Source organism: Macrotis lagotis, chromosome 5 (genome assembly GCF_037893015.1).
Source record: "Macrotis lagotis isolate mMagLag1 chromosome 5, bilby.v1.9.chrom.fasta, whole genome shotgun sequence".
Taxonomy (NCBI): domain Eukaryota; kingdom Metazoa; phylum Chordata; class Mammalia; order Peramelemorphia; family Peramelidae; genus Macrotis; species Macrotis lagotis.
In genome coordinates, this window is record NC_133662.1 from 960401 (window position 1) to 979337 (window position 18937).

The following is an 18937-nucleotide window of genomic DNA, read 5'->3' on the forward strand; positions in this document are numbered from 1 at the left end:
TGACCCTCTGGAGTCTCTCCCCTCTGACCTTCCAACTCTTTCCTCCTTCAGGTAGTGAATCCGAAAAAGAAAATGAAGAAAAAGAAATACCTGAACTCCGGCACAGTGAGTCCCTCTTTCCCTACCCCCTCACCCCATCCTCTCTCCCCCAGGGGCTGAGTGAAGACATTCTGAATTCTAGACAGTGTCAGGCCCTGGTGTACAGAATGTGGGAGCTCAGGCCAGGGAGGATGGGGAGAAAGGCGGGGGTGGAGAAGGGCTGGGGAGGAGAGGAGGTGCCGATGGAGCAACCTCCCGGGAGATGACAGAGACAACAGGCAGCCTGTTTCAGGATGAAATTTGGACAAGAAAAACTCCCACAGGGGCTTCTCAGCAACCCAGGATCCAGCTAAACTGTCTCTACATCTGTTTGACACAGAGCAGCACCAGGAGGAGACCTGCTGGGCACATGGAGGATCATCAAAGGGACTGGGGGAGGATCTCAAAGAAACCGAGAGCCCTGGGGGATCCTAACTGGGGGGGGGGGGGCAGCTCTTGAAACGAGCTCACAAACCGAGCCGGGAACTACCCCCCCTCCCCATGGGTGGTCTTGTATGAAGCCATGCAATGGGTCCCCTTCCGGAAATGCACTGGAAACTCAGTAATCTTGGCTAATTAGCTATGAGCCCGAATTACCAATTTTTTTTAAAAGTGAGGCGACTTTATTGTTTATTGCCTCCTGAAGTAGTGAGTTCACTGGAAGGGCTCACAGAATCACAGAATTTGAGAGTTCCCAGGGCCCTCTGAGGCCAACTAGACCAGTCCATGACAGACTAAGAATTCCCTCTACTATATACTCAAGACATAATCATCTAGTCTCCTCTTGAGGACCTCCAGTGTGAAGGGCCACCCACTGCTGCCCCAAGGCAGCCCATTCCTTGTTGTTTTTTTTTTAAATTAAATTAAAATTTTTTTCAATTAACTAAAACTAATTTTCTCTCCCTCCTCCTTCCTCCCTCCATTAGGGAAAAAAAGGAAAAAAAAAGAAAAGCACAAGTCTTGTAACAAAGTCTTGTACATAGATATTATTTGTAAAGTGTGGTGTGAACCTTAAACTATATAAATGCTAGTTATTCATAATAATAGTAAAAATAACCTCCCTGGACCTCACTTTCCTTCATCTATAAAATGGGGGGGGTTAGATTAGATGGCTTTTGAGGTGCTGTCCAATTCTGGACCTAAGATCCTAAGACCCTTCTGGGGCCAAGTCTATTTCTTCTTCCAGGTCCCAGACCTTCAAATGCTTAAATCCCTCTGTGCTGTTCCCTCTTAATCTGCTCTTTTCTTAGCTAAACATTTCCAGATCCTTTAGGCAATGCCTACATGGCCACTTGAGAGCATGATGTAAAGACCAATGGATGGGAGTTTCAGAAAGGCAAATTTAGGGTCAGTAAGGAAAAAAGCTCCTTTTAGAACTGTCCTAATGTGGAATAGGATGCCCAGGAGCAGTTATAATATAAACTCACATTTATATAGAAATTTAAAAGTTTGCAAAGTATTTAAAAATATTATCTCGGGGGTGGCTAGGTGGTACAGTAGATAGAGCACCTGCCCTGGAGTCATGAGTACCTGAGTTCAAATCCCATCTCAGACACTTAATAATTAACTAGCTGTGTGGCCTTGGGCAAGCCACTTAACCCCATTTGCCTTGCAAAAACCTAAAAAAAAAATATTATCTCATTTCATCCTCACAATAATCTTGGGAGTTAGGTGTTATTATCTTCCTAATTTTACAGATGAGGAAACTGGGGCAGCCAGAAGTTCAGTGACTTGCCCAGGGTCATACAGATTGAGGCAGGATTATGAACTCAGATCTTCCTGATTCCAGGGTTAGTGTTCTATTCATTACCCCACAAGCTCCCAGTTGGTTGTTCCTGATTGGACAGTTCCAGACAGCAGCTTACGGGGGTAGACTGGAAATTTTAGAAAAAAATTCTTGCATAAGTACAAGTTATACTCTGTCTTCTGAACTACTTTATCAGTCTCTTATTCCAAGAATGGAGGGCACTTTGGTTATACTAAATGACCTCTGAGGTTCTGGGTTTCTTTGATATGTCTGGGTATCCATAGAGAAGTAACCCTGATTAATGACTTACTCATGAAGTTTCTGCCAGCTCTACCCAAAGAGCAAAGGAGGCAGTCCCTTCAAGAACAGAGTGGTTTGAAAAGAGCTGGGTCCTTTAAATAGGTCGAAGGTCCCTCCTGAACCATCCCTTACACTTACTTAACTACTTGGCCAGCCCTTCCTTGCTATGTAGAGCAAAGATAAATTGCTGACTGGCACCTGTCCTGGTGTCATAAATTTTGAACTTGTGGACCCTGAGCCTTACATTGACTGGATGCTTGCTGAATGACAATGAATATAGATTTTCTGGATCCTGAGCCGGGCTTCCTTAAACAGAGCTCTTGGAGAAATGTATTTAGTTTTGTCTAGGACTTCAGTTTGAGAGAACAGAGAGTGCAAAAAAGAGGAATCTGAAAAATGAAATCTGAAAGATGAAAACCCTGAGGAGGAAAGGAGCAGGCTTTTAGTCATCTGATTCTGGAATGGGGTGCTGGTGGGGCTATCCCCAGAAAATGGAGAGAGGCAAATTTAGAATGAGTCTAAAAGTCGGTGGAGAAGGCTGAGAATATCAATAGGTATAAGACACAACAGGTAGTGTGGAATAATGGCCTCATAGTCAGGACTGGGGTTCATAGCTTGCCTTTGACACAAACTGGTTCTGAGAAAGTCATTAACAGTACTCAAATGGGGTGGCTAGGTGGCACAGTGGATAAAGCACCAGCCCTGGAGTTAGGAGTGCCTGGGTTCAAATCTGGTCTCAGACACTTAATAATTATCTAGCTGTGTGGCCTTGGGCAAGCCACTTAACTCCATTTGCCTTGCAAAAACCTTAAAAAAAATAGTACTTGAGATGATTTTTTTTTAAAGATTAAAGGTTTCTGGCTTCCCTTAATCAAAGGAAGTTCCTTACCTGTAAGTTCCTCATATCACTGAAATCTCAAATCCAATCCCCATCTCTTAATGTATAAATTCCTGCTTGGACATTTATGGTGGATTTATACAAATAAGTTTTGGAGGAGTCCATCCCTAGTCAGTAAGGGGAAAATCAGGGAGATTATCCATATCGCTTCTACCTTATCCCAATTGGCTCATGTCAGACACAGAAGCCTGGGTTTGGAGATCTATTGGGTGATGTAGAGTGGTACTTTCTCTTTAAAAATTTTTTTTAAATTACTTTTTTCCTCTCTTTCCCACACTCTCCCTTCCTTCTTCTCTTTTCCCCTCCACCTCTGAGAAAGAAAAACAAAACTTCTTTTACAAACATGTATAGTCAAGCAAAACAAACCCCACATTGGCCATGTCCAAAAAAATTATGTCTCAATGGAGGTGGGTAGTCTATTTCATCATAAGTCCTCCGGAACCATGATTGTTCATTGTGATAATCAGGGATGATCAGAGTTAAGTTTTTCAAAGTTGTTAATCTTTACAATATTATTGTTATGGTATGAATTATTCTCCTGATTCTGCTCACTTCACTCTGCATCAGTTCATACAAGTCTTCCCAGGTTCTTCTGAAAACATTTTTCGTACAATTATCATTTCTTACAGCACAATAATTAGTGTTCCATCATATTCATAGACTTGTTCAGTTGTTCCCCAATTGACAGGCCTCCCTTTACTTTCCAGCTCTATAGGGCAGTACTTTATAGGAACTCCTTCCTCAAAAAAGTGTGGGACAATTTCATAGCCACTTACATTTAGCAAAGAACAGTTAGTTGGTGCTATGGAAAGAGTTTCTGTGGAGTCAGGGAGATGCATCTTCCTGAGTTCAAATCTAGTTTCAGGCACTCAGTAGTTATATGACCCTGGGGAAATCATTTAACCTTGTTTGCCTCAGTTTCTTCATCTGTCAAATGAGTTGGAGAAGGAAATGGCAACCCATTCCAGTATCTTTGCAAAGAGAACACTAAATGGAGGTACAAAGAGTAGATCATGATTGAAACAACTGAACAATATCAAAGATGGAAATGGAGAAGGTTGCTTGCAAGAAGGGATGGAGAGGTATAAAATAGAGAGTAATAGAGAATAATGGCAGGGAGAGAGAGGAGATAATTGTAAAAGCAAAACAAACTCCCTAAGACTGAAAGGGGGATTTAAAAGGCCAAACTGCACCCCCCAAAATGCAGTGAGAGAAATTTGGTGAACTTTTGGGCTACACTCAGCCTGATGGGGTAGAAGAATGTCCTTCCTTCTCTCATTGTTGAATTCTCATGCTTTTTTTAAAGAGCCCTACTCAAATCTCATCTATGCTCCATTCCCTATTCTTTTTGTAATAACCTCCTCCTCCCATCTTTTTCATGGTCTCTCTTTTTAATATATGTAATCATGCATTATCTGCAATATATGTTATCCACTTTACAAGCTGTAAGCCTCAAATTTTGAACCTCTCCATGTGCTTTGCACTGTAAGGGCCTAATAAATGTATTTTCAATCGATTGGATTGAAAAAAAAAGTAAGAGGAGACCCAGATGTGTTGTCTTCCCCATTAGAAAATAAGTTTCTTGAAGGCAGGTTGTTTCTAGTCCAGTGTCTGGCATATTTTAGACATTGAATAAGAATTTTTGACTTGGCGGGGGGCAGGGAGGGAACTCAGCCATCCAATACCCAAATCTTGCCCTGCCCTATGGTGATAACCCATCATGGTTAATAGATGCTCTATCTTTTTTCCCCCAAGGTAACACTCCTTTCCTTCGCAGTGGAGTCGGAATGCACATTTTTGGATTATATCAAAGGAGGGTGAGAGAAGGGCTCAACTGGGCTCCTTACATATGAACTTAAAAGTCGTTTGAGTTCCCAAATGCATTGTCAGTTTGAACCAAGGTGGTGCCTTGCTTCACTGGTCTGACTGATTGTGAAGAGTATCCTCAAATGCTCAGGATTTGAGGATCACCTTTACTTTATTTTATTTGGGGTTTTTTTAGGCTTCTTTATTTTTGTAAGGCAATGGGGTTAAGTGGCTTGCCCAAGGCCACACAGCTAGGTAATTATTAAGTGTCTGAGGCCGGATTTGCACTCAGGTACTCCTGACTCCAAGGCTAGTGCTCTATCCACTGCGCCATCTAGCCGCCCCACCTTTACTTTAAAAAGCATCAGGCTGGTCTAATGGTCTAAGGTGCCAGACTCAAAGTTCAGAGAAGAAGTTCTGAAGGTATTCTTATCTCTCTTTGGAATTATAATTCAAATCCCACTTTTGATACTTGAATTTTAGGGTGGCTAAAAAGACACAAGGTGGATTGAGTGCCAGACTGTTCCTGAGTTCAAGTCTGCCCTCAGACACTTAAGAGTTGTGTGACCTTGGGCAAATCACATATTATTTAACTCCCTTGGCCTCAATTTTTCATTGATTGGCTCATTTCTCAAATGAGTTGGAGGAAGAAATGGTAAACTACTCCAGTATCTTTGCCAAAACTCCAAAAGGCGTTATGGCTATAAAGAGTCCAACACAAATCAGGCATGACTGATGGGCATCTAGGTGGTGTCAAGAAGACTCATCTTCCTGAATTCAAATTTGATTTCAGATACTTACAAACTGTGTGACCCTGTGTGACCTTGTTTGCCTCAGTTTCTTCATTGGAACAATGAACTAGAGAAGGAATTGACAAACTACTCTAATATCTTTGCCAAGAAAGCACCAAATGGGGTCAGAGAAAGTTGGACATGACTGAAAAATGGATTAACAATAACAACTATAACAAGTACTTAAGTCTTAGCCCATTAAGCAGAAGGTTCCGCTAACCACTGGATCCTTGAATTACTGGTCCATGAGGCAGCAGGATTGGCCTCCCAGTTTGGAACCACAGTGAATATCGGATCATGACAACAGGGCAGACCCCAAGGCTGGGACAGTCACTAGGCAAGAGGCAACTGTTACAGGATGCACAAATACTAGGAAAGAGCAAAAGGATTACCCATAGGTCAAGCAAGTCAACAGAGGTTTGGGTGGGCAACCAGGAGTTAAGGTATATGAAATTGCCAGAAGTGGAGGAGAAGCCAGGGATCAGGAATCTAAGCAGATAAGCTAGGAATTAAGGAGGACATAGCTAACAAGGGTCAAGGAGAAGAAGGGGGTCAGGAAGCTAGGGAGATAAGAGAGGAATGAAGGAGTGTGCATTTACTGGAGGGCAGAGAGAAACAGGGGAATCAAGACTACAGATTGACTAGTAAGTAAGAAGGCCTGGGCAGAGACATCATGAGGTATTAGATAGAAGGGTCACCCTGGTCCTTAGATAGCCTTGAGGTTCATGTCCAACTTTTAAAACACTCTGGATAGGTGACCCTGAGCAAGTCACCTAACTTCTCAGTGGACCAAGCAACAATCCAAGACAAAGTTTCTTAATCTGGGTGGGCATTCACTGAGAGGTTTCAGAGATGTCTGTGTGCTTAGATGGGAGAAAAAAATACGTTTTCATTTTCACTAATCTCTAACTGAAATTTATAGTTTTTCTTTGATTATCTAAAGGCATCAAGGTAAGACCAGGAAATAGTGGCAGGAAGACCTGAGTTCAAATGTGACCTCGGATGCTTGTTAGCTGTGTGACCTTGGACAAGTCATTTAATCCCCTTTGCCTCAGTTTCCTCATCTGTAAAATAAACTGGAGAGAGAAATGGTAAACCACACCAGTGTTTCTGCCAAGAAAATCCCAAATGGGGTCATGATGAGTCAGACATGACTGAATAACAACTCAATTATTTAAAAACATTATTCTGGGAAAGAGTTCATTGACTTTACCAGAGGCCAAGGAAGAATGAGGGCATTGAGTGCCTAGATAAAGGGATCATAGAAACAGATTTTGAGGGAAGCTTGGAAGCTATCTAGAACCAGAAGGGGTCCTCATGTGACATTCAGCTCAACTTCCTCATTATATCGATGAGGAAATTGAGGTCTCTGACTGTTTAATTATGAAGTCAAAAAGATGTACAATACAGAATCCATCCTACTCTAAGATGATGTTACAGTTGAGTTGCTGACCTGCATCAGTGAAGAGAGAAATCAAAGGTCCAGATGAAAACCAAAGCCCAAAACAAAACAAGAAAATAGTTCCAGAAAAGTAGATACTCAGGAAATCAAGGAAAAGAAAAGTAAGACAACAACCAGGGACCTTGATGTGGAGACAAAAATTGCCCAAATTGATTCTCTTATGCCATAGGATGGGGCAGAGTAAGAGATCAAAAGGGGAAAGAATGATAAAGCTGTTGGAGGCAGCTTCTGCCAAGTCCAATGCTCTTGGGTTGTCACAGTGACAAGGCTGCCCATATGCTTTGGGGTCTGGCTCATAGTCTACATACCCTGGACCCCCTCCCTTATTCACCTTGTTTGTGCCCAGGCACATTGAAGGTGAGAGGAAGTGTGGGTCAAAAATCATCATTACAATCAGTGCCTATGCATTCATTCTAGAAAAGAATATGAAAAGTACCCTAAAGTCACAATTTCTTTTGGCCTCAGTTTCCTCATCTGTAAAATGGGGAAGTCAGACTGAATGGCCTCTGAGGTCCCTCCCAGATCTAGATCTAAGATTAGATAGCTTCCAAGGAACCCTCTAGTTCCAAGGGACTCTAGGCTCCTATGGTCCCTTTATCTAGGCATAGCACATCCTCATTCTACCCAAGATGCCCCTTTCTGGTCCCTTAGCTGAAACTACCCTCCCAAGGTGGCAAACACCAAATGCTCTAGACCTCTCCCTTTCTATCCACATCAGAATGTTTCTGTTATTAATATTCCCATCCTCAAAATGGGAATTTTCATTTTGTTTTCATTTTTAGGTGTATTCTGTCACAGCTTCATGAGACTGTTCTGAGGGAGAAGTTAAAAATGAGAGAGCTTAAGATCCCAGATTTGGTGGTAGAAGGGAACTCAGGGCATCACCTAGTCCTGTCCCTTAATTTTTTAGACAAGGAACTGAACCTCAGGAAGGTTACCCGATTTGCCTGAAGTTAAACAGCTAGTAAATGGCAGACTCAAGATTCAAACTCAGGTCTTCCATCTACTAATCTAGCTTTCTTTCCACTGTTTCCAGATAGCCTCAAGTCAAGTTTCTTAGGATCATAGAATGTTACATTTGGAAAGACATTCAAGGCCATCTGGTCCAAAGCCCTTCATTTTACTGTTGGAAGCTGAGGCCTGGAAGGGAAGTAAGGTGTCTGAGGTCCCACAGCTAGTAAATGAGAGCCTCAGTAAATAAAAGACCAAGACATTTGTCTCCAAACCGGCTATTCTTACAGGCACAGCCTCTGGCAGAACAAGGTCCAGCTGTCCAAAGCTGTTGCCTCTGACACTGTGGGAGGGCACAGGTGTCAGTGTCAGTGTTTTCCACTGTAGAATGAAGGAGTTGGACCAAATGGTCTCTAAGATCCTTTCCAGCTCTGAAAGCCTGTTTGTCATGTCCCCAGTGAAGGGCCTGCCCAGGCATGGGGTAAGATAAGGGTATTGTCTTGGGCTTTCCTTCCCTGATTCTCCATCATCAATATATCCCCCTGGGCATCAGCATCCTCCTATCATACCAGCTAGCCAATTTGATGACTGGGCCTTTGGGAGCTAGGGTGTCAGCAGGTTGTGTTCTCTAGGTAAGTAAAACTGCCTTTACCCCTCACCCATGGGAGAGATCATAGAAATATAGAGGTAGGGGATTCTAAAAGTCCTCAAATCCAATCCCCTAATTTTCAGATAAGGAAATTATAGTGCAGAGATTGTGATTTAGGGTCAGAAAGTGGAATTCTAACTCAAGTCAGGTTGACTTTTAAATTCAGCCCTCTTTCCTATTATACCATGTGGCCTCTGACATTGCAGATTAGCTCCTGCAGTTGGACATCTGTGCCCCATCAGGATCTCCATGTGTACTTTAGAGAATCATAAAATTTAGAAGTAAAACATACCTAAAAGGTCACCTGGTCCAACCATCTCATTTTATAGATGGGGAAACCAAGTCCCAGAAAATGAACTGGATAGAGGATTGCTTTTGAAGTCAGAGGACCTGAGTTTGGATCCCAGTTCAGCTATTTTGTTACTTGTATGACATTGGGGAGGTCAAGTAATTTCTTAGTTCTTCAGGTTCCTCTTCTGTAAATTTGGATTGGATGGACTTTGGCCAAAGTCCTTTTCATTTCTAAATCTGTGGCCTACTTTATCATCCTATTTACACAGTTAATAAGGAGCAGGGGTTAGAGTCAGACTTTAGGAAGGGACCTTGACCTTGATTCCAAATGCAGTTCTTTCCAGTATACCCTGATACCTTTATCAGAGGGAGATTACATAACTTGCTCAGTTATTCAGGTAGGAGTACCTGAGTAGCACACAGATAGAACACCAGGCTTGGAGTCATATGGAACTGAGTTCAAATGTGACCTCAGACATTTATTAGCTGTGTGATCCTGGGCATGTCACTTGATTCTGCTTGCCTCAGTTTCCTCATCTGTAAAATGTGCTAGAGAAGGAATTGACAAATAACTCTAGTATCTTTGCCAATAAAATTCCAAAAATGGGGTCATGGAAAGTTGAACACAACTGACAACAATTCAGAAAGCAAGAGTCTGAGCAGAATTTAAACCTGGGTTTTCTACCTCCAGAGGCATGCTCTTTCCTCTGTAGCTGGCATGCTGCCCATGCTGCACCTTATAGGGAGGCTGTGAGCAAAGGTCTTTTAAATACCAGATAAATGTAAGCTATTCTTTTAAAAATAAAAGGTATTCTAGCATAATGACTTGGGTGCTGAACTCTAAGCCATTTACTAGCTAAATGACCTCTCTGAGTGTCACAGCTCTTCAAGACTCCAAGCTATAAATGGCTTTCAATCTGCCTCAGGGGAAGGATTTCCTACAGAAACAAAATCCCAGGCTCATAGTTCCAGAGTTGTAAGATGGAGTATGCAGGTAAATTGTTAACAACCGGCTCTACAAAAAAATGCATGATACACTCCTAAGTTTAACCTACATCATTAACATTTTCTCCATTGCTCAACAAAATAATAAATCAAGCCCTGATTTGTAGAGTTTACTGATTTCCCAGGTGTAAATGCTCTCGTTGGAAATTTAACCATTAGTTCTCAAGAGAGCTATTGGTTTGAGTTGGCTCCCGGATTCTTCTGGTTGCAAAGGAAACTTATGGACTTACAATGTAGTCTAGCCCCATCATTTTACAGATGAAGAAACTGAGACTAGAGAGGTTCAAACCACAGGTCCTTTTCTTCATAGTAGTAGTAGTAGTAGTAGTAGTAGTAGTAGTAGTAGTAGTAGTAGTATGACTTATTTTGAGAGCTTCAACAGGCAGTTTCCATACAAAGATTTTTTGCTGAATTTGGGAAGCAGAGGGACAGGAAAAGATCAAGGGTTCCTCCACCATTCCAATATACTCTATCATGAGCTGGCTTGGGAATCAATCAGAAATGATTGGCTCAGCCAGCCAGAAACATGGGTAGAAAGAGAGACAATGTAGTCTCCTTCATCTTTGTATTTAATGCATCTTAGAATATTATCTGGGGTTTTACTGGAACATAATTTCTGAAAATGTTTCTGGGAGAAGGAAAAGAATTTCCATGTCTCAAAAATGTTCTCATGTCTAAGGGGCAGAGGCTTTCATTTCAAAATGAGAGAGTAGGCCCAAAATATCTTGGGGCTACTCTGATAGGTGGGCAAAGATTTGATCTGGGAACTCAAATTCATCCTGTGTATGAATGACTGATAGCAAACTTTGCCTGCATTTCAAACAGAATCTTCAACTTTCTCTAGCTTACCCGTTTCACTTGAGGTTAAAAGTAACTAGGTGATCAATGGCCAGGCTTCTAGCTGAGGAAGCTGACTGACCAGCTTCCTGTTTCTCCCTGGGGGACCTGAGAAAAGATAACAACAAATATGTATTTTTTTTTGTTTTACAAAAAGATTTAACATCCAGATATAGCTGTTCAGTCTTTTCAGAGTTGGTGAACTCTTTGTGAACAGTTGGAGTTGTTTTGGCAGAAATACTGGAGTAGTTTGACATAGGAGGAAACTGAGGCAAACAGAGGCTCATACAACTAGGTAGTCTAAGGCCAAATTTAAATTCAGGAAGAAGAATCTTCCTGATTCTTGATACCCTGTCCACTGTGCCACCTAGCTGCCCAAGTCTTTGTTTTACAAAAAGATTCCACAGTTTTCACAAACCACCTTTTTGTATTATAGACAGGGTAGGGCTATTGTCCCCTTGTCCTTAATTAGAAAAGCCAAGCAATATAAAGTGACTAGGGTTTAAAGCTACTATGTGGAAGTACCAACTGGTCTCCTGCGCTCCTCTCACCTCAGGGAATCACTCTTCTTACTCTTCTTCTTCTCCTAGGACCCAGATCAATTTCACAGTTGCCATTGACTTCACGGCCTCCAATGGTGAGTGACCAATCACAGGCACCTGAGTTCCTTGGTCCAGAAAGTGGAGGAGGGGAAGGATGTGTTTTAAAGGGCTAAGGAGTTGATTCTTGAACATAATCTGATGGATGATGCTACACAAGGCCTTCCCCTTATTCTTGGCACTTTCTTTGCCTCAATTTTCCCTCTTTGTAAGCAAAAATAATAACTTGTGGGCATTACCTCCCAAGGTCAACACAGTCTAGTAGGCATGGGAATCAAGGTTTCAACTAGAGATATTACATCCATCTTTTATTTATTTATTTATTTAGGAAACTCTTAAGACATAGGGAGGGTTTCTCTGTATTGAGTGAAATCACCAGGTCCCTGCAGTATTCCATCCTAGGATCATGCTTTTCTCTCATCAATACCTATCACCATGCTCAACTGTAGTCATGTATATGGGGAGTTATGGAACAAAGAGGAATAAATAACACACGAGTACTACCTCCCAGGGGCCTCCAATGCAGTTAAAAGGTACAACAGACCATAGAAAATAACTAAGCATACCATCCTGAGAGAGCCATGCTCCAAGAAGTCCTTTTTTTTTAAAATGGTTTTTCCTTCTCATTCGTTTTTCTGGTCTTCTCTTAACCTGAGCTGCTTAGTAGCTAGCTATAGAAATCTGGGACACAATGCTGTGATCCTCAGTAACACTCCCAGAGATCCAGTAGAACATAATGGCAAAAACATGAGACTACTTAACCATGAACAGGTTTGTAAAAGGAAAATTCTTTGAGCGCAAGGATTGTCTCATTTTCCTAGCACTATGCCTGGTACTTTGTAGATGATGATTGATTATTGATTATTTTCCTAAGATACTTCTTAGCTATGTGACCTTGGACAAGCATTAACCTCTCTGAGCCTCAGTTTCTTTCACTATAAAAGGGAAATTATAATAATACCAATTGGCTCCAGTTGATAATGCATTCCTGTAATCCCTCCTGCTGGAGAGGCTGAGGCTGGTGGATTGTTTGAATTCAGAAATTCTAAGTTGCAGTAACTCGAAGTCAATTAGATGTCCTCACTAAATCAATATGGTGAAGGGCTGCCCATGGAGGGGCAACTAGATCAGGTCAAAATTCCTGTGCCAAACAGCAAAGCTCCCATGAGGGGTCTCTGTATTCATAGCCTGGATGAGATGAGGAGACTTGATCTCAAACAATACTTTTAATAATAATAGCACCTGTCTCAAAGGACTAATGGGAAGATCACTTGAGATAATATATCCACACACATACATGTATAGATAGATAGATACATAGATACATAGATACATAGATACATAGATACATAGATAGATATACATATATAGAAGAGGATGTTCTGTCATTGTATATGTGGGCAACTAGCTGTCACAGTGAATAGAGCACTGGCCTTGGAGACAGGAGGACAGGAGATCAAATCTAGCCTCACTTGACACTTACTTAGCTGTGTGACCTTGGGCAAGTCACTTAATCCAGACTGCCTTACATCCAGGGCCATCTCCAGTCATCCTGATCCATATCTGGTTGCTAGACCCAGATGGCTCTGGAGGAGAGAGTGAGGCTGATGATTTAGCACAGCTTCCCTCACTCAAATCCATTTCACCTGTTTATCATGTCATCACCTCCCTGATGTCACAGTCTTCTACGAGAATGGAGGACAAACATCATCACATAATATATACAAATGTGTATAAATGTAAATGCACATGTATATAATATAGGTGCAGAAACACACATATATGCACATATGTATATGAATGTATGTATGTTGTCTCACATGATTTTCACACTAACCCTTTGAGATAGGTGTTTTATATATATATATATATATCACACACATAGAGAGATAGATATAGATATAGATACAGATAGATATAGATGTAGATGTAGATATAGATATAGATATAGATGTAGATGTAGGTGTAGGTATAGATGTAGATGTAGATATAGATGGAGGTGTAGGTGTAGATGTAGATATAGATATAGATAGATATAGATATAGATATAGATATAGATATAGATATAGATATAGATATAGATATAGATATAGATATAGATATAGATATAGATATAGATATAGATATAGATATCACAATGAATAGAGTATTTGGCCTGGAATCAGGAAGACTCATCTTTATGAGTTCAGATCCAACCTCAGACACTAACTATAACTATAACTAGTTGTATGATCCTGGGCAATTTACTCAGTTTCCTCTTCTGTCAAATGAGCTGGAAAAGGAAATGGCAATTATTTCTACGATCTTTGTCAAAAAAATTCCAAATGGGGTCATGGAAAGTCAGCTTTGACTAAAAATGACTTAACAACTACATATTTAAGTATTATATTTGTGATCTATAGACAATCTTGGTAATCCTTAAAGTGATATAAAGATATTAACCATTATTAGCATGCCTTCCTTTTTCTAGGGTTTTCTTAGACCGTTTTCCTCCTTCTGGGCTTATATATACCCCAAACTGGTCCTGCGTTTGTTTATGCCTATGCCACTGGGATATCAGGTTTCATTAGTTACTAGGCATCACATCACTAAACAATCCATTCATTATTAGCCTCACAACCTGCCCCTTGTTTCATTTCTCTGGCCTTTCTGAATTGTACCCCATCCCCCTCATGACTTCAGTTTTCCCAGGTCTCACTCCGAGCTACCAGGGGCCCTCACTCACTTCAGAACAAAGAACTCAGAGCTGGAAGGGACCTTTAGAAGTCATTTAGTTCAGCCCTTTTGCTCAGAAGGCCCCTATTTAGTGTAAATATATTACAGGGGAGGAGTAACCCATTAAGTCATTATTACCAACTGAGCATGTTGGTGTGACCTTGGGTAGGGCATAGAAAGACTCTCAGATTTGGAAGGAGTCTCAGGCCATCCAGTTCAACCTGAGCCTTGAATAGAAATTCCAGCTACAATAGCCTTAATAAGTGGTCATCTAGCCTTTATTTAAAGACCACTAGTAATGAAGTACCTGGTACCTCCAAAGGCAGTCTGTTCCTCTTTGTTGTTGTATTGTTCAGTCATTTCAGTCATATCTGATTTTTCCTGACCCTGATTGAGGTTTTCTTAGCAAAAATACTGGAGTGGTTTGCCATTTCCTTTTTCTAGTTCATTTTATAGAGGAGGAAATTGAGGTGAACAGAGTAAAGTGACTTGCTCAGAGTCAAACAGTTAGTGTCTGAGACCAGATTTGAACTCAGGAAGATGAGTTCTCCTTAACTCCAGGTCCACTCTATCCACCGAGCCACCTGGCTTTCTCTGTTCCTCTGTAGTATACCTCTGATTGTTAGCATTTTTCCCTTGTATTGAATCAACACTCTTTGGTGGCTCCCTATTACCTCTAGGATCAAGTTTAAAATCTTCTATGGCATTTTAAAGCCCTTACTAACTTGGAACTGTTGTAGCAAATGCTGGTAGGAGATGGGCAAAATGGTCTTACTTTTATAATGGTTTTCCCAACAACCACAGAGGAGGAGAAAATAACTCAACAATCATCTGTCTGCTGCTGCTGTTTGTGGCCGCATGAGTCCAAGGAATTGCAGTCTCCTCTACTGTGTGGCTACTTTGCTCCTCTGGTGCTGGCAGCACCTTACATTCTATGAGAACAGAAGTGCTTTCACCCCTTCTAAGATACTCCCCTTCCCTGTTCTTTCTGGTCTACAATTCACTTCTGTTTTTGTTAGAGTGATTCGGGGAGAGAAGGAGACATTCTGGCTCACTTCTCGCCAGTCCCCATGTGTGCTATCTCAGAGTAGCCTTTGATGTTTGACATGTCCTCCTTGCCAACTTGGTCTCCTGCAATACTGTTGTCTTAATGTGGCGCCCTCGCCACAACCCCTAACCTGTGGTCAGTTGTGCCTTCCTCCTGTCATAACCTCCTGTAACTATTTATAATCACTGTGGGTTTGTGGGGCCTGGTTTCAAACCTTTCTAGTCTTGTTATACTTTACCCCATTTGCATTTGACTCCCTGATGCCTAGAATACTTTCTTCCCTTTCCTTTGGATCCTAGCTTCCCTGACTTCCTTTAAGACTCAACACAAATACCATTTTCTGCAAAAGGTCCTTTTTCTTCATCTCCCAGTCACTTCCCTTCCCTGAGATTACTTTCCATTGACACTATATTTTCTCTATATGAAGTTTATTTACATGTTGTCTCTTCCATTAGAACCTAAATTCCCTGAGGATGGAGATTGTTTCTACCCTTCCTTGTACCCCAAGACTTAAACTGGCCTTCAGTTGCCTCCCTAAAATCACAATACAAAATGAGGAGGCTAGCAATGAGAGCTCTTCCAACTCCAGCTGTCTTTGATTTTACATATGAGGATGAGAGAGAGAGAGAGAGATGGAGCAACATCAAGGGTCATTCAGCAAGTCAGCATCACAGGCAGGACCAGTAGCCATGTGTGGTCCAGAGCACCATCCACTCTACCATAGTAACTCTCATCCTTATTGGACTGATTCACTGTTTAGCCTCTCTCTTCATCACTGGTGAGAGGGCATCCTCACTCACATCCTTCTAAAGTCAGGAATTAGCTTCTGGCATGGTCAGACTTAGTTCTTTTAAAAGGAATCAACTAATATTTATTGTGATCCAAGGAAGTACCCAAACCTGTGTGAGGCACTGTTGGTGAGATATTGGTGAGAACTCTTCCTTGCCTTGAAGGAATTTATAATCCAGTTGATAATGACACATATCCACACATGAAATATTTAGATTATAATATAAGATGTATAATGATCAATACACATACAATGTATATACAGCAAGTTCTACCTATTCAGAGAAAAGAGACTTATGGGCCAGAGTGGTCCACTGGGGCTTCAAGATGGAGGTAGTACCTGATCAGGATGAGGAGGATTTAAATAGGATATAGTAGAATGAGCATGCTATATATGGGAAGAGAAGAAAGGGGCAGGCCACATTTTTTTAATGTATCCTGCGGATAGAGCCAAAGGGCATAATAAATCATTCATAGTAGAATATAACCTCCTAGAAGGCAGGTTATTTTGTTTTTGTTTTTGAATTCCCATCACCCTAAAAGTAGGGATTAAAAATGCTTGTCCAGTGAAATTAATTTAAGTAGTATTGAAGCAGTTATTGTGGAGAAAGGACCACAGGAAACTTTACCCTGAATCTTGCAATGGTATTGGGGACCTCTGGTGGATCTCAGGGAAGGACATGGCAGGATGGACCTGCTGTCTGATCAGCCCAGGCCAGCCTGACACCCCTTGTCTCCTGTAGGTAATCCTTCCCAGTCTACTTCATTGCACTATATGAGCCCATACCAGCTGAATGCCTATGCCTTGGCACTAACAGCCGTGGGTGAGATCATCCAGGACTACGACAGTGACAAGATGTTCCCAGCCCTGGGCTTTGGGGCCAAACTTCCTCCTGATGGCAGAGTTTCCCATGAGTTCCCACTGGTATGTGTTTCCTGTGAGATCAGCCTGGAAATGAGGGGGAGAGAGAGAGAGAGAGAGAGAGAGAGAGAGAGAGAGAGAGAGAGAGAGAGAGATGATGAATGAGAATAAGAACAAGGTCAAGGGCAGGGGTAGAGAGCAGGACTAGGATGAGGGGGGAGTTGGGGTGCTGATAATCCAGGGGAGGGGTTGGAATGGGAGAGAAGGAGGAGGGAATTTTTAACAGAGGATGGCTGCCCCAGTCATAGAGGTCCTAGGACCTCTGAGTGACCCCAAATTCTATCAAACTAACTTGTTCTCTGATCCATCCCCCTACCCCCAGTCCCTTCCTCACATATTATTTGTCTGAGTTTCTGAAGCTGACTGTGGGACCCATACTAGCTCTGAGAACTCAGTTGAGGGAGTAGAAATTTGGTTGAATTCCCCACCACCATCACCACATTTCATATATACTCATGTATCCCAGAGAAGAGGATGTGAAAACTTAGATTTCTAGAAAGGCCCTTGATTAATCCTGAGGTGGAGATCAGGGAGCAAGGATATTCTCAGGTGAAGAAAGAAGGTAAAATAGATGGAGAAGGGACAAGGAAATAGGATGTGAAAAATCATATGGGCCCACGAACCACCTTGCCTAGAATGATAGAGTAGTATCCCATTCAAAGACATACTTTTCTCTCTCCCACTCCACCCTTGAGAAAGATGGTGATTCCTTCCTCAGCAATTAAAAACTCAAATTCTAATCACTTTAAAGGGGAAAGGAGGCAAAGAAATGAATTCAACTTTATGGCAGTCGTTCAGAATTGGGAAAGTATCCAGTTCTCTCTGTTAGAGAACCTTTAAATGCCCTTCATTTTTTTAACTATCTGGAATATTCCTCTTCTACTTTCTTTCAACATGTGACAAGATTTGAACCCAATCACAAAGATCACCAAGCCAGAAGGAAAAAGATCCTCTGAAACTTCTGCAGGATGGCTATGCCCATGTTGTTTGATGTTTGACAGTTCTGCCCCCTTCCCACCATAGCATAAGGAGAATTCACTCCACCACGTAATCATGGTGGCCCTAGTATTAGGGAATTAGGCATCCTTTCTATGTTGTTTCCCTCAATATGTGATCTCCCTGAGACATTCCTCTGTGCTTTTCCCCTTAGAACCACTCCCACCTTGGGTCCTTCCCTTCTGTTTTTGAGTTCCAGTAGGGCTAGTTCTAAATTTGTTTCCTTTTTTTAAAAAAATTGCTATTGAATGCTTTTTTTAATGCACTTTGCCCTCTTTTCTCCTCATGAGCCATCCCTTGTAATAAAAAACACAAACAAATTCAGCAATAAAGTCTTATAGTACATGTAATGTTCCACACTCATAGTTCCCCAGTTCTGCAAATAAGTGGAGGGGGGGCTACATCTTCTCATCTTTGGGAGCTAGCTTAATCATTACACAGGATTAAACTTTTTTTTGTTTTTTGGATTTTTTGGTTTGTACTGTTTTTGTTGTGTTTTCATTTTGGTTTATTTGCTTTGCATTTATATTACTGTAGTTACTGTAATATACATATATATATGTGTATATATATATACACATATATATATGCTGTTTTCCTAGTTCTGCTTATTTCACTCTTTGTCATTTCATAAGTCTTCCTATGCACCTATGAATTCATTCTGTATATTATGAATTCTTCCTTAGGCATGATAATATTCTACTGTATTCATTTTCTACAACTTGTTTTGCCAGGCTTTGATCAATGAGCATTTCTGTTTCCAGTTCTTCACTACCCCAAAAAAGTAAAACTTATGAATATTTGGGCCAAATGAGACCTTTCTTTCTGACTTTGACATCCTTGAGATAGATGTCTAGCAGTGACATCTCTGCATCAATGAGTATGGATGTTTAGGCATTTTTTAAAAGCATAATTCCAAATTGTTTTAGAGTCATTTTGACATATTTTCATTTCATCATCTGGACCAGGTGTAGACTGCTTTCCCCAAACTCCTTCCTCCTAAAATAGAACTATTTTTGCCCTTCTTTTGGCCACCTCAAGCTTTGCTCCCTC

At 41.3% G+C, this 18937-nt stretch overlaps 1 protein-coding gene across 2 annotated transcripts in view; it reads left to right on the forward strand.

Moving 5' to 3' along the window:
• The window catches only part of CPNE5 (copine 5), a 197431-nt gene that overhangs the window by 170223 nt on the left and 8271 nt on the right, over positions 1-18937 (forward strand). For both annotated transcript variants that reach the window (XM_074236397.1, XM_074236396.1), the window contains exons 12-15: positions 52-105; positions 4779-4840; positions 11406-11452; positions 16710-16891. In XM_074236397.1, coding sequence (XP_074092498.1) covers positions 52-105; positions 4779-4840; positions 11406-11452; positions 16710-16891 — 345 coding nt within the window. The remainder of the gene's footprint in view (positions 1-51; positions 106-4778; positions 4841-11405; positions 11453-16709; positions 16892-18937) is intronic.